At 38.6% G+C, this 16,244-nt stretch overlaps 1 protein-coding gene across 2 annotated transcripts in view; it reads left to right on the top strand.

Moving 5' to 3' along the window:
• Positions 1-16,244, top strand: part of LOC102225447 (semaphorin-4G-like) — a 33,091-nt gene that overhangs the window by 10,703 nt on the left and 6,144 nt on the right. For both annotated transcript variants that reach the window (XR_002752142.1, XM_023327544.1), the window contains exons 3-14: positions 5,203-5,351; positions 6,981-7,043; positions 7,783-7,881; positions 8,077-8,170; positions 8,251-8,364; positions 9,500-9,654; positions 10,358-10,533; positions 11,795-11,939; positions 12,709-12,931; positions 14,277-14,392; positions 14,479-14,633; positions 15,984-16,042. Coding sequence is in view for 1 of the 2 variants with exons in the window: in XM_023327544.1 (XP_023183312.1) it covers positions 5,203-5,351; positions 6,981-7,043; positions 7,783-7,881; positions 8,077-8,170; positions 8,251-8,364; positions 9,500-9,654; positions 10,358-10,533; positions 11,795-11,939; positions 12,709-12,931; positions 14,277-14,392; positions 14,479-14,633; positions 15,984-16,042 (1,548 nt within the window). In the remaining variant the exon portion in view is untranslated. The remainder of the gene's footprint in view (positions 1-5,202; positions 5,352-6,980; positions 7,044-7,782; positions 7,882-8,076; positions 8,171-8,250; positions 8,365-9,499; positions 9,655-10,357; positions 10,534-11,794; positions 11,940-12,708; positions 12,932-14,276; positions 14,393-14,478; positions 14,634-15,983; positions 16,043-16,244) is intronic.

Raw genomic sequence — 16,244 nt, 5'->3', positions numbered from 1 at the left:
TGGTGTGACACACTCCCAGTGAGAATGTTTTGAGGTTCTTCACTCCTGCTGTCAAGTCCTCACTCAAACAACATGTCATGCGTCTTAATGCTTGGATTGCTTAGAGGAAAAGTCAGCTTTTTTTTCAGTCATAATGCATTGTCTTCTCCCATAATGAGATGCTCATACTGTGTAGGAGAAGTTCTTGTTCTGAAATCCCCCAGAGAACGAGAACTCTTCTTGTTTCTGCTGAGAATAAAGGATAAAAGTAGACACCTGAAGACCCGGGAGCAGCTCAGGTTAGGAAATGACTTCTGCTCAGCTGAACAGAGAGCATTGTGTTTCAGAGCAGCTGATAGGAATCTTAATGACAGCTTCCGTGATAACCATGCAATATTCAGAGGGAAGTGAATTGACTGTGGCTGGTGGATTCATGACACATTTTTTTTTGGCTACACCGTTCTCTGGCAGGCATGAGAAGTAGATTGTCTTTGCATTTATATGGCTTAATTGCCGTCAAAATTACCGCACCTGATCGTAGAAGCTGCTCAGCATCAATCTCTGCGGGTATTTTAATTAGACACTGACTTAGCTGTACATCACAAGCTGCTTCCAAATATTGCTTTGGTTCTTACAGGCTCAGAGATGTCTGTGTGTATTGACACTGGTGTCATGTTTACTCAGGCTAAGTGGACTCTTGATAGATTATATGTTTAGAACTTGCACAACTTTCTGCTGCAAGCAAGTTTCTAACGTCTGTTGTTAGTGTCTGCGTGTGAACACACATTGTACTGAATGTCTTCATGTGACCTCATTAGTATCTTGGACTGTCAAGCAGATCCATCCAAATATAGCTTGGAAAACCGGAGAGTGACATGCAGCTAAAACCAGGAATTTAGATACCTATAGCACCATTTGTACACAATCTGTAATATCTTTGCTAATGTTTTTTGATGAAATTCTGTGTCAATATTTCCATCTAATGTTATTTTCTTATTTTGTCATCTATTCTGTAAATTGCATCAGTTCACTTTGCACCAAAACAGCCTTAAAACATGATGCCACCAAACCCGTGCACCACAACTATGTTCTCAGGTTTGTAAGCTTCCCCTCTTTTCCCTTCAGATGTAACAATGTTTATCTTGGCCAAACATTTCAACTCCAGGTTAATCAGACTGCAGGATGTGTCCAGAAATCAGTCTGTCTTCCTGAGTGCAATTGCAGACTTACCTGGTTTTTTATGCTGGTTATAGCATAATCGATCCTTCCTCTGTGAATGCATTCTCAGCTTCAGACAGCATCTTCACAAGGTCTTTTGGTTACCTTGATGCAGATGCAATTATCTGCATGCAGATTTTCAGTCATCCTCAACATGGTGGTCTAGTCGCACAATAAACTGCTTGGCAGGAAACAGTGTTCACGTTGAACTGTTTTGTGTGTGACACCGAGTTGATAAGGTGTGCAGTGGCTGCCGTGGTGGTGAAGAAACAGTGCAATGTCCCCAATTATCTCATTAAACTTGCCAGTATTTTGGATTGTGGGAAATGAAGAAATTTGTCACGAAAAACGTGGGAAATCGGTATGCTCAACTATGAAATCTCAACCATCTGCTGACACTTTGTGATGACTGCGTGTGGCTAACAAAGTACGCCCAAGTATGATGAAGCCTTTATAAATGAAGGCAACTGGACTTCTGTTGGTATCTTGAAGATGTTTCACCTCTCATCCAAGAGTCTTTTAGTTTTAAAACTTTAGTTGCAAAAATCTGGCTTATAAACTGTTCTCAGGAACAATCACACTGAATGGCAGTAGAGTGCACTAATGACCACTACCCTCTCAAATAGAGGGAAGAGCCAGGTTTTCGTGTGACCTTGATGGCCTCATTGGTGAAAACAATGGCCTCATTAAGGATTTATTGTTCCAAAATGTTCCAAAAGCTGTTCTGTCACCCTGTTTAAAAAGCTAAATTACCTTTTAATGAAATTTCTGATGAATTGCCAAAGTGAGTGGAGTTTTGCACACACAGTAAAACAGTTCTGCTCACTGGGCTACCAACACTTTTTTCTTAGTAGTACGGAAGAAACACATTTTCCTTTTAAGCGGAATGTGTGGAAATTACTGAAAAATGAGAGCAGACTGGTCAGTTTCTGTGTCAAGGTATTGACACTGGTACCAAGGTGCTAAACAGCCATGTGTCAAAGTTGCTTCAGTCTATTTGCAGATCAGTGTACTTTTAATGAAATGCCAGGAAATTTTCAGCTGTTTCATGAAGCAGTACTTCACTTTCCCTCCCCCACCTGTTGCTGCACACTGCTAGATGATCCAACGTTTTTCCCTCACTTACAAAAAAAAGCTAATTTCACTGCTTCAAAATATTTCTATGTGCAACAGACATGACTTGTCATTGAGTGGAAACTGGGGGTGGGAGGAAACAGGCTGTGTTTTTAGGCAGCTGCTTGCAGGGTGTCTACTAGAGCCTGACTAATTAACCAGCTTTAAATGGTTTGTTATGCTTGTGTTACTGTTAAAAGGGGAAAAACTGTGAAAATGGATAATACTGAGATAATTAGCACTTGTAAATATTACTCAAATAACTCTGTGTTTATTCAACAGTTTTGCTAAAGTATATGCATCAGAGTCAAAACAACATTAAATAAATGTTACCTGTGATTCCAGGCAACGTTTTATGCCACTGATTAAAAGGTAGTCATGTGCAGTAAAAAAAAAAATAGCTGAGATTTGTGTTTAGAATGCTGAGGATGGACAAGAGCAAGGAGGAGGATATCCATAGGCACCGCTCAGGATGGATAGTTTGGGAATAGAAATATCAAGGTAAAACAGAGTTTGCTTGCACAGAGAGGGAGATATTGGGTATATTTGGAGAAATATGCTGGAGATTGAACTTCCAGTCAGGAAAGGCCAAAGGAGTGGTGAGAGGGGATATGGAGGTGTTTAGCTTGACAGAAGAAAAATGCAGAGAGCATTCGACTGAGGATGTTGGATGAACTCGGATACGATCAGCCTTATATTTTCGTTGGACGCGGCATTTTTGTTTGCAGAATAGAATTGAACTTTGTCTTCAAATGTTTGTGCTATTAGTGTAGCACCTTGATTTATAGCCAAGTGATCTGTGTATAAAATTATCCTGACCTTTTCATAGGTTTTGATGAGTGCTGGAAAAATTAATTGGATAAGATCACACCTATCAGGGAGAAACTGCCAGACCAAGTAAATGACACTGATTATCTTTTCATCATTACAGATGCTAGTGGGAGGGATACATTAGACAGCAAGTAAATACTGTGTCATTGAAGTTAATATGTTAGAAGCAGGAAAAATGGGCAAGGGTAAGAGAGTTTGACAAAGGCCACATCCCGATGAATCAAACAACTCAGTCATAACATCACTAACCTGCAGCTCAGGTTAGGAGCTGCAGGTTAGTGTTGGGAATTAACACTAATTAAGTGTTGGGCAGCATCTTTCAAAAGTAGTCCAAGCAACAACAACAACAACAAAAAACTATGGTGAATTAGAGACAAGGGTTTGGGCAGAGAAGACTGGTCTGGGTGGTTCAATGCAACAAGCAAACTACTTTAAACCAAACTAGTGGTTCTGAGAGAAAGTGCATGAAAGCTCTGACCCACTCTTTTATTTTATTCACTTCTCATGGATGACCGAGTGAATCACTTACCTAGAAATGCATGGTTCCAAGATGTGCTATAGGAACAAAACAAGCCAGCACAAACAGTGTGAGGCTCTGCCGGGCAGCCTTGTGTCCTGCTAGGTCAATGTTACTTACCACCTACATACCACTTACCCGGTGGTAAAATGTGAGTATGCACTATGCGTGATGCATGGGAGTGCTAAAGTTAAGGTGGATAAATTACTTCGGCATTTTGTGTAACAGCTGTCCATGTGTAAAGCACTGGATAATGCTCTTTTTACTACTTATGATATTACACTATTTTCTTTTAATACATATTAAAATATGTCACCATAAATCCGTGACTAAGTCATATTTATACACCTGCACATTGAAAACCACCCCACCACCTCCAAGCAGGATGGAGGTGGTGGGGTGGAGTCGCCTACAATATGTCCGCATACACCTCAGAAGTATGTAGTTGCACAGCTGCACCTACCAAAGCATTGTTGCAGACCATTTCCATCCTTTCATGTAAATGGTAACCATTGATGACTGTGGCCTCTTTCAACAGGATAATGCACCCTGCCACAAACCAGCGTCTCTTATCCAGCACTGTTTAATCACATAACCTCTTTATTTAACGGCAAGGTCCTTCCCTTGGCTCTCTTCACTACATTCTAGATGGTGGGGACATTGTAACTATGGGAAAGAAAGGAACTAAAAAGAATAATGTGGATGGATCATATTCAAAATCATCAAGGAAGAAGCTTCAAACATGTTTTTGAAAAAAAACACCAAACCCATATATTTAACTCAAGTATTTTTCTTCAGACAACTGAATAAAAGTTTCAAATTGTAAAGGAAGACAGGAACAGCAACACCTGCTCTGTGATTTTGCATCAACATTCAAAAATCCTGCTGTGGGAAATCCATCATCCAAGATTAAATTCTGCTTTGCCTTTTTTATCCTCATCCTGTCAGATCGGATTGAGAAAGCTCTCTGTCTCTAGGTTTAATATGTCTTGCATGACACGTTTGTGGGCAAAACCCTATCAGATTTTACTTTTTTTTTTTTTACTTTAATCACCACTCAACAAATATTTTACCTTGCCGTGTACATTATAGTCGTGAAGATGAAAATCTAATGATGGAGAATACCTTTTTCTTCTGAGCCAGGTTATTTTTGAACCTGCATTTGTTCCCATAGAGACAGAGTGTAATCAATGGCCCCAGTGAAAAGAGTTTGTGCTTATGCCTAGCAATTAATGTGTGAGGCTGTACAAAAGTGGCTTTTTCTACCGTACCTATTGTTATTTCACAGAAATGTTCCGCAGAAATAAATGAAGGAAGTCCAATTACAATAGAAAGGTTTTGAACGTGTCACCTCTGCAATTTTAGAAGCTCATTCATGAATGGTAAATATTTCTATGCTGCTGATTTCGACTGAACAAGAGTGGCTTAAAGATGTACTGAAACTTTAGTATGTTTACCAGACATTATTCCTATTTGCAGAATTAGCAGAAGCGGAGTCACCTTCATTAAAATCTTGTCCTCTTCTCATCTTCTTTTCCCGTCAGGTCTCGAGGGCTACAGGCGTTTTGAGTCTTCTGCAGTCAACTACAGCACGATGCTGCTGGAGGCTGACAGTGAGCGGCTTTACGTGGGGGCCCGTGGGGCCGTATTCGCTCTGAATGCCTCTGACATCTCAGCCAGCTCCGCTCTCACTGTGAGTTTGTTTATTTGTTGTGTTGCTGCATGTTTTGTGCTCACATGGCATGTATTTTTTACAGTTTTTGCTGTTTCATTTATGCTCCCCAGTGCAGGAAACTTATGAAAGAAAACATCCAAAATGTTTCATTTTGAGGTCGAAGCAAAGCAAACCACTATTATGCTGCAGCCACTTTAATTGCTGCATACATTTGAGAAAAAGATTTTAATTTGCATCAACACCCTCCTCAGGAATGAACAAATAAAGGAATTTTGCGTTAATTTAATTTGTACATAAATCTCAATGCAGTCTTACCAGATGAATAAATATATGTAAAAACCCAATACCTAATGTTTAATTCTGTTGTTAATAATTTACTTCAATGATGTTTAATGTTTAAACTGTACTTCCTAGTGCAGGCTTGTTGAGGTCAATGCTGAGCAATAATAAATGATGGTTATAGTTTGACCTAGGTTAGGAGTTTGTATATCTTTACATGTTTTTCTTCTTATTTACTTTAAACTATTGTCTTTACAGTAGGTTATCTTTGTCTTATACACTGAATGAACTGACTCAAATTAAAATTTTAATTTTCTTAAATTTTCAGTTGTTTCATAACTCTAACACTTGTAGTTTTGTCCAGAACAACTATTTCTCACTGTGGATAGGTTTCCCTATTACAGAAAGATCCTCAAATTAAAGATTGGATCATTCTGAAATGTTCAGCATGTTATGCTACTGCGATAAAAAGCAACTTTATTGAAAGGTTTATAAAACATCTTTATTTGGCGGTCACATGGAGGATTGTGTAGTCCTGTTTTTATATATTCGGTATATATATATAACAAAGGCAGAACAGTAAACGAAAAGTCAATGTTTGTATGGGTGCAGGAATTGTTGCCAGTATTCATGAAGAAGATATTAAACTTTCATCACAGACTTCCTTTGGTGTATTTATGTGGAGAATTGACTGAAACACTCTCATAGTCAAGCTGTTGTAAACATCTCTAGGACTTGTTATAGCTTAGATATTCCTTGAGGTAACTCATAATAAAAAGAGCAATTAAACCATATCCTTAGCTGGTGGCACAATGAACATTACACTTCTTGCTGTTTATGTGTTGAATGTTTTACTCGGCTACCTCAGGCTATATGAAATGCTTCAAATTTGAGTTGTACTTTTAATATTAAGCCAAGAAAAGCCTCTAGGTTTCATAAGATAAGTGTTTCTTAATATTTTATTGGGCTAAAGCCACTAATATGAGCTGTTTTATATACCAGCCTAGAAAAAAATATATTTGAAGTTATTTTATGACTTTGTCTTGGATTCTTCCACAAAACAATTTGACTCCAATTAGCAAGTGTTTTCTTCCATCTGTTCTGCTCTATGTTTCAAATGTTTTTATGTGTGTGTGTAGCACTGCACTGCAAGCGCTCCTGTGCCTCCATCTCCTTTGTGGGCTCAGCTAAATATCTGTTACATAACATAAAAACACGTTTGGTTACTCAACAGTAGTCATTTTAGATGCCAGGGTGACAAAAGGGAAATCTATTTTCCATCAATTGTGTGGTAATTTCTTCAATATCCTCAAGTGTTCAATGGTGTGTTTTTTTCTGTCTTGCTTTATGTTCTTTGGTCTGGTATAGATCGAGTGGGAGGCCTCCACTGAGCAAAAGCTTCAGTGTGTGCTCAAGGGAAAAGACAATAAGGTTGGCTCTTTGTTCTTATTTTAATCCTGTCATTCCTTTTAATTTTTTTATTATTATTTTACTGTAATGATAAAAAAACGACATTTTCTTTAAAAATGCAGTTGTCAAATCCCTCCCTCTCTCTCTCTCTCTTAGTTAAAATGCTGGTGAAATCCTTAATTCTTCTGGGGAATAAGGCTATTGGCCCATTTTTACATCCTTTCAAAATGTTTGAAGCACTTTATCACCATATCCTGGTGTTATGTGTCAAAATGTTCAACACTCTCTAAGGTTCATCCATCCAGCAGTTTCAAGCTTGAGCGAAGGGATGAAATATAATTAGGAACGAAGGTTAAAAAACTAAATGAAATGAAATCAAATGGTCCAATTGTTTTGGTGCTTAAAAGTGATGTGCCTAAGTATTTGCTTCCTAAAATAAGTGGATAATATCAGAAATGTAGCAGATAAATGTAAAATAATTGTCCATATTTAAAATTAACAACCATTGCTTATTGAGAATAACTTTCCTTATTGGATGTAGCTATTATTACAGAGCTTTTCTTCCAATTAAGCATTTGAATCAAAGAGTAAATTTATATTTAGTGTAATTCATTCTCTAACAAACCAGCACACGTAATATGAATTTCATTAATATAAAATGCTGTTATTTGCTGTTATGTTACATCTGATATTTAAATGCACACATTGTTGTTTGTTCCTTTTATTTTAATTAAGTGTGTTTTTTCTCTTCCTCTTTCAGACAGAGTGTTTCAATCACATCCGCCTCTTGCAGAGGTTTAACTCTACGCACCTGTACATGTGTGGGACTCACGCCTATATGCCCCTCTGTGCATATGTTGTATGTCCATGAATACATTTTCTTTCTTCAGCAATCCACCACATTTATATCACATGTTTTATAGATGGTAGATTCATTTTAAGTTTGAGCTACAAAAACTGCTTTTTTGAGTATTATTTATTTATTTATTTATTTACTTTTTAAAAAACTAATGTTTTTGGTTTCAAAATAAAAGTTTCTCTGCTTTTCCTTTAGGATGAAAAGAGGTTTGTTATGTCCTCTCAGCCTGAAGAAGGCAAAGATAAATGTCCTTATGGGCCAATAACAGGTTACACTGCCCTCATCTTAGGTAAGCCACATGAAAAATTTCAATTTCATAAAGAATTTGTCTTCAAATTTGGATGATGCAAAACCTTGTTTTTCCTTCAGACCAGCAGATATACACAGCTTCCCGGTATGACTTCTGGAGCTTTCCAGATATTCGCCGAAACGCTCCAACTCCCGCTCTGAAGACAGAGAATGCTCCCACACGCTGGCTGAACGGTGAGATCATTTCCTGAAATAGACGCATTTGATCACGTTTGGATGGCAAGATTGCGCCATCCAAATGTGTTTTAAAGTGTTTTAACATTATGATGGTGTTTCTGGATGGCCCCGAGCAATTTGTTTAACAATGTAATGTTTTTGGTCTTAATGAGAACGAGCACGCAGTTAGATTGATTAATAAGTTGATATAGCAAATTTAGTATGTGATGGCACCTTTAATTTTATTACATCTAAATGGGACACAAATACAAATACGTTAAGCAACTCCATACACCAAAATAGGCAAGAATGTTTGTAGTTAGTACAGCAGCTTGCAAATTTATTAGCATTAAAACAATGAAGCAATAAACTTCAATGTTTTTTATTGGCATTTTATGTGATAATACAAAATACTTCATAATTGGGAAGGGAATTATGTTGTAGAACCCCTTTTTTTGGCAATTGCATCTGTATGTACTTGGGGGGAGGGACATCTACAGACTTATGATTTTCCTCACTTAACTTCATAAAATAAATCTAATCGGATGGAATAGAGAACATCTGTGAAAAGCAATTTTCACATTTTCCCAAGGATTCCTAGTAGGATTTAAATCTGGAGTATATGAGCCAGTTTAACTAAATCAAAATGCTTCCATCATATTTTAGTTTCAGATGTTTACGTTTATCTTGATTCTCAAGCCTTTCCCAGCCTGTGATGCATTTTCTACAAGGATTGTATTTAGTTCAATTCATCATATCAGTAAAGAAAAGCATCCCGGTAACATGATGCTCCCACCTCCGTGATTCATAGTGCATGGTATATTCAGCACTGATCTTATCTGACCATGGGACACATTTCTATATATTTGCTGTCTCCCCTACACACCTCTTATCAAACTAAGGACACTGCAAACATGGATTTATTTTTGACACTCTTGCAGAAAAGAAAGGATTTTGTCGGAGCACACTTTTCTTTCGACTTCATAATTATGCACTATTTAGTCTCATATGAAAATATAATAACATACAATACATTTTGTTGCCATAAAGTGACAAACAAAATGGGAAAGAGTTTAAGAGGTATAAATATGGTTTAGGTGCTGTAACCTGTAAAAAGCAGAGCTTGAGTCAATTCATCTCTTCTTCCTTGCAGAGGCGGACTTTGTGGGTTCAGCTCTTGTCAGGGAGAGTTTGGGCAGCAGCAATGGAGATGACGATAAAATCTACTTCTTCTTCACTGAAAAGAGCCAGGAGCAATCTACAACCTACAGCCACAGCAGGGTTGCTCGTGTGGCCCGAATTTGTAAGGTGAGTGCAGACTCAAGGTCTTATGTATTCATCAGGGTAAATGTGTGAAGTTTTTAGCTGATGTAACAAACGAGGGACGGGATGGGAGGCACATTTAGAGTCAAGGAGCGCGGCATAATTACAGGAACAGACTGGGTTGGTGATGAATTAGTTGCAGAGCCAGTGAGGTTTGAAGAGGATGAATGCAAGTGAGACAGGCTGTTTAGCATCTTTCTTTTTAAAATGTGAATGATTAACATTTGCCGCTGCCCTGACAGGCAGCAGCCATCTGTTCCCTTTTATAACCCTGTTGTTCGTCTGTAATGAAGAGAGCTCACTGGGGCTGTTTTTGGAGGTATACAAATCAATCTGTTTTATTATAATAGAAATACTGTAAGATTTCTTGTGCAGTATCAAAAACTTCAGCTCAAAATAATTTTTTTTAAAGATTGTTATCATAAAAGGATGTCTGTATCAGTTGTGTGTGTGGCTTTGACATTTATTATTGATCTGATACAAGGGAAGGATATTCCACGAGGGGGTCATAACCCCTTTTTTTGTGCGCCCTCAGTTCTGGATTTCTAGAGGTGTTACAGATATGAAGCATGGCACCTCACACCTACCCACATCAGTTGTAAATGTCTTCCTGACACATTGGCTGTTTTGTAGTCCTCGCCTTACATGACTCTCCTCTCCTCATCTGCTCCTCCTTTTTGTCCCTCAGGGAGACCGAGGAGGCCATTTGACTCTCCAGAAACGATGGACGTCCTTCCTAAAGACGAGACTGACTTGCTCTCTGCCCGAGTATGACTTCCACTTTAACATGCTGCGCAGCATCTTCGTAATGCATGGCCTCACCCCACAGGACACTCTGTTTTACGGCATCTTCGGTTTGGAGTGGTGAGTAAGAAAAGAAAATCTCTGTTCGGGTTGTGGAGTGGGAAGGATGGGGGATTGAGATTGCAAAAGCGGACGAGTGAGACTAAGATGAGAAGCAACAGCCAATACATTGAAGCTTCCGAAGATCTCAGGAGGGGATGAGATAGAAAGAGGGCAGAGAAACTAAGTCCAGAGGGCGTTAGGTCCAAGTGGTTTGATGAGCTGAAGGTTTACAGATGTTTAGGAAAAGGTTGCACAGATTTTTAGTTGCTTTTGAATGTTGAAAAACGGCAGATTTATGTGGCTCAAATGGAACAAAAATACAAGGAGATTCTTTTTATTCAGTAACTTTTAGCACAGAAATAAATATATGGAGGCTAACTGTGGCCACTGCTTGAATTGTTTAAGATAACTACAGTATGTCTGCAATAAATTTCCGTTTACATCTCTTTGCTATCACTCAAAGAGGAGGCATGTAAAGAGGGCTTCTTCTTGTCTGAAACTCTTTGGTAGTTAAAGCACATACGCTGCCTTCAAAGGTTTTCATGCACCTTAAACAGCATCACAAAACTGCAATTCTACCAAGGCTCAGTTATACACATGAACTGAGAAGCTGGGAAAGGAGAGCATTAATCAGAGATGCAGCAATGAGGCCCATGGTAACTATGGAGGAGCTGCAGACGTTTTGCAACTAGCCACAAAACCTGCAGTCTATCGGAACTGATGGGCTCAGAGCTTTTTGGTTTGCAAATCAGTTCAAATTCATTTTTGTCCATTTTTGTGGAGTTTTCTGGGCTAAAACAGGAACTCAGTTTTTGCGTTCACATACTGACAAAGTTATCACTAAGACAAAATTGCACTGAACTTTTGACTTTGAAGATTTTTGTGTGAATCACTGCTGCATAAATCAATCTCTCACCCTAAGGCAGCAGCAATGGAAAATGCTATTGTATATCAAAGCAAACAGCATAAACAAATAACACTCCATATATCTTGATGTTATTTTCTCTTCAGCTCCAATTCTGTCTCTTACCTCCCCTAAACCTTGTTGTTGACTCTTAATCCCCGTTCTCAGGCTTTTATGATTTCTAATGAGCTTCATCTCTGTCAGCACTCATCATCTTCCTCCTTATTTTCCTCCTGTTTCTCTCTCTCTATCCTTTGACGAGCCGTGGCCCCGCTGCACCTCTGCTTCTCTTGCCATGGTAACCCCTGGTTTACTAGTGTTATTGTTAGTGACTTGTGCTCTGGTCTTTCTCCCTGTGTTGCTTGACGTACAAAGGAAAAACGTGAAGGCGTCTGCACTGTGTCGGTTCTCTTTGTCTGAAGTCCAAGAAGCCTTCCGAGGACCCTACATGGAGAGCCAGGATTCCGGCTCCACCTGGAAGGAATATGTTGGAAAAATCCCTGAGCCACGACCTGGAACTGTAAGCACACATCCACAAACTTTTACACAGACAGTGATGGCTTTTGAGTTTTATTAAGATTAGAACAAAGCTCATCTTCTACTTGCATTAAATAGGAATAGCTAGAGAGCAGATGAGATCATACAAGATGAATTCATTAAGACATTGCACTAAAGATGGAGGGAAACTAGGCAGAGAATGAAAATCGGCTTTGAGAGACTCAAACCATTTTTATGGCAATTAACAAAAGGGGAGAGGGGCCAGCGGTCGACTTTGTGGTAGGAGACATTTTCTATTGTGGGTGAATTTCAGCATTTCTTCAGACTTAATTAAACTTTCCCATTAAATGAAAAAAAAAAGAATAGTCAAAGGTTTTGGGGTGAGAGCGTGAAAGCCTCTTAGAGAAGTTGGCTGACATCATTTGAACAGAACAAAGCTAAAGGAAAGCTGCCTCCTCATTCAGGTGCAGTGAGAGCTGAGTCGCCCTCGTGTCAGCGTAAAACGGACGCTGAGCTCACACAGGCTTATTAAAATCTAAATGAAAACTTGCAGTTTCTCTTGACAGTCTTCCAAAGGTTTCTATTTTTCTCATGATGTCTGAATTCTCCCTGAGGACCGTCTCACTAATCCTCCTGACATCCTCTCTACCCTCCAGAGCCGGCCTCTATTTAAAGACTGGTTTATTACATATAAGGACAACACTGTCTCTCTCTCTCTGACTCTCCAAGCACTTTGCTACTTCGTCCTCATCCCCCGTCCATGTCTCTCTTTGGTCTTTCTTTTACTGCAGTGTATTACTGGCAAACTGAGGGCCAAGGGCATTAACGTCTCCACGTCCCTACCTGATGAAGTCCTGGATTTTGTCAGACGGCATCCTCTCATGTCCCATCAGGTCCAGCCTGCAGACAGACGTCCCCTCTTGTTCAGGAGGACGACAGACTACACGCATATGGCAGCAACTGTGGTCCAGGGAGTAGACGAGCAAATGTACCATGTGTTATATATGGGCACAGGTGTGTATAAAGCTTCTCGGCAAGCTGACTTTTAGATAAAAACTGGTAACGGAGGGTTTAGAGTCCTTTTAAAGATGAAAAAACCGAAACAAAACATTGTTTTTCAGTGAGAGCTGGTGGGAGGATTCGAGCCTGGCACTGTTTCTGCTCTGAATGTTGAGTCAGATCATTTTAGAATTGCAAAATGTCCGTTATGAAGGCTCTGCGAACGCCGGTCTGGAATAACCCCTGGCAAAAAACTGATGTCAGCGCTTTGGAGGATGTTCAGTCAGTTGTTTCAGAAATCACAAGAAACACCCTTTTGTTTGACAGTCTTTGTAAACATACAATGAAAATACTAAATTGTTACAAGTGATCATTTTTTCTGAGATTAAGCCATGAGAGAAAATATAGATTTCCTGAAAACAGATTTCCTGTTGCATCTTCTCTGCCTTGTGTGTCAGCTTCAGTTCATTGAGGGCCCTGATGGTAAAATAATTGGGTTTTTTCTGTGCAGCAAATTAAAACATCTGACTGAGTATCTTCTGATCCCATGTTTTATTTTTTGCCAGTGGTTGCAGTAATCATCTGTTAAATCCCACTTATTAGACAGCTTTTCATTATTTATTAATCAGATCTTGATGTACTCACTTTGAACCTGCTTGTCATAATAATAATAATAATACATTTCTTTAATTGTAATACAGACCCAGTTGATAAATTGGAACATTACTCAAAAGTCAATTTATTTCAGGAACTTGCTAAGCGATTTCATTATTTAGGTAAATTACACACAAATGGATGTTTAAGAGCTTTTTTTTTATCTTAACAGTGATGATTTCACACTCAAAAATAATGAGAGCATATTTAAAAATAGAATATTACATTTAACCAGTAAAACTATATGTACTTTTAAAAACAGAAATGTGCATTTAGTGAAAAGTATGCTTAATACCCGCTTAAAGGTTGCTGTTTTCAAAACGTCCTTTTAATCTGACAAACAAGCTTCATTGAATATTCTGTGGTGTATTCTAATTTATTGAATATGACTGCAGTGGGTTTACAATACAAAAGTACTAAGGATAATTCATCTGGGAAAAAAAATAGTTTTGAGGTGAACGTTGTTAAACTTAAATACAAAGCTTTGCTCCTTTAATGGTTCTTCACTGTTGAATATTGAGTGTTTATGTCTCATTAGTTGTTCACCCTCGTTTTCAAAAAGGAAAATGTTGTATGAAGTTCAATGATTGAATACTCAACTTTATATTATATATTCAACACATAAGTTTTCCAAATCATCTCAGCTAACTAACATTTTGAAAATTAGCTAACTAAACATCCCAAATCTTTGATCTTTGCCATCCAGATGAAGGTTGGTTGCACAAAGCAGTAGCCATCAAAGGTCAGCTGCACATTATTGAAGAGTTGCAGCTGTTTGAAGAACCAGAACCTGTTACCAACATTCTACTATCTACAGAGCGGGTAGCCAGTCTCACCGTCTTAAATAGTCAAAGTTGAAGATGACTCACTATCTCGTAATACTTAAGTCCTATTTTTTCCCCCCTCAGACGAGTGTGTACATTAACTCCCCATCAGGCGTTGTTCAGCTGCCTCTGTCTAACTGCGAGAGGTACACTTCCTGCTATGACTGCATATTTTCCCGGGACCCTCACTGTGCCTGGAGCGGAGCCGAGTGTGTGGACGTAATGACCCAGTCGAACAGGTGAGTGTTGAAATCTGCCAGTGTGCGGTTGGATCAGGTGACTGAAGGTAACCTTTCATCGGCCTGATCTCTAACCTGATGTATCACTGCACCCTGTGACAATGGCAGCTCCCAGAACAGTTGCGTAATCAGACTGCTGGCAGAAACTTGACCTTGGCTGTAATCGTAAACACATCATGCAGCTGCATATTTGGAGCGTACTGATTTATGTGGACATGTAAGCTTTATTGGCAGAAACAACTTGATTCAGGGAATGAGCAAGTGCCTTGCAAAATAATTCATTCTCCTTCAACATTTTCTGTACATTTTCAATGTGGCAGTCCAGCACAAGATTATTTACAAGTAGGAAGTAGAAGGAGAATGAAATGAAAATCTAAAAAGTGTCGTGTACAAATCAAATCACATTTTTTTCTGATACCTCTAAATGAAATCAAGTTGGATCAGTTGCCTTTAGAAATGATCTAATGAGTAAAAACTAACACTCCATCAAACAAACTTGAACATGTAATTTTTATGGTGGCGCATGGTGATGGCAGCAACATGCTGTGGGGATGGTTGTATTCAGCAGGATTTGGGAAACTGGTCAAAGCTTACTTCTGAAACTTGTTGGAGACTGAAGATGACTGGAGATTAAACGTACAGTCTGAGCTGTAGTGGGAGATTTCTGTTCACATGCACTCTCAATCCAATCTGACTGAACTCAAGTTGTTTTCCAAAGAAGAAAAGACAAGACAATTCTGTCTCCAAATGCACAACACTGAGATCTATTCCCTCAAAGACTTGCAGCTGTAAAAGCAGCAAAGGCTGGTTCTGATATCCATGTCCTTTCATTTAACAACTACAGTACAGACCAAAAGTTTGGACACACCTTCTAATTCAATGGGTTTTCTTTATTTCATGACTATTTATAAGGCAAGAAATCCCACTTATTAACCTGACAGGGCACACCTATGAAGTGAAAACCATTTCAGGTGACTACCTCTTGAAGCTCATCAAGAAAATGCAGAGTGTGTGCAAAGCAGTAATCACAGCAAAAGGTTGCTACTTTGAAGAAACTAGAATATAAGGGCTATTTTCAGTTGTTTTACACTTTTTTGTTTAGTGCATATTTCCACATGTGTTATTCATAGTTTTGATGCCTTCAGTGTGAATCTACAATGTCAATAGTCATGAAAATAAAGGAAACTCATTGAATTAAAAGGTGTGTCCAAACTTTTGGTCTGTACTGTATGTGCTTTTTTTTTAACCTTTATTTATCATATAAAAATGTGTTCACGAGGTTGTAATAAAACCATCTGCTACCTTTTATCTTTCTATTGTGCTTATTATATTTTTTCTCCTCTTTCACAGATCCTCTTTAATCCAAGACATCCAGCATGGCAGAACGGGGTGTGAGAACACAGGATACGGTATGCAGAAGTCTTATCTGATGCTTATATAAAAAGAAGTTTGCTTTAAACATCTAGACATAGGATTAAAAATAGAGAATATGAGGCTCAAAAGATGCACAGTTGTCATCGGATGGCGTGAAGGCCTCTTTGAAAGTTGATTATATGCACAGCGTTGGTAAAATCCTCTCCTCCCTTCTTTAATCACATCTTTGCTGTCTAC

This window comes from Xiphophorus maculatus, chromosome 22, assembly GCF_002775205.1.
Source record: "Xiphophorus maculatus strain JP 163 A chromosome 22, X_maculatus-5.0-male, whole genome shotgun sequence".
Taxonomy (NCBI): Eukaryota; Metazoa; Chordata; class Actinopteri; order Cyprinodontiformes; family Poeciliidae; genus Xiphophorus; species Xiphophorus maculatus.
The sequence above is the reverse complement of the archived record's forward strand: the minus strand, read 5'-3'. Positions and strand labels throughout refer to the sequence as shown.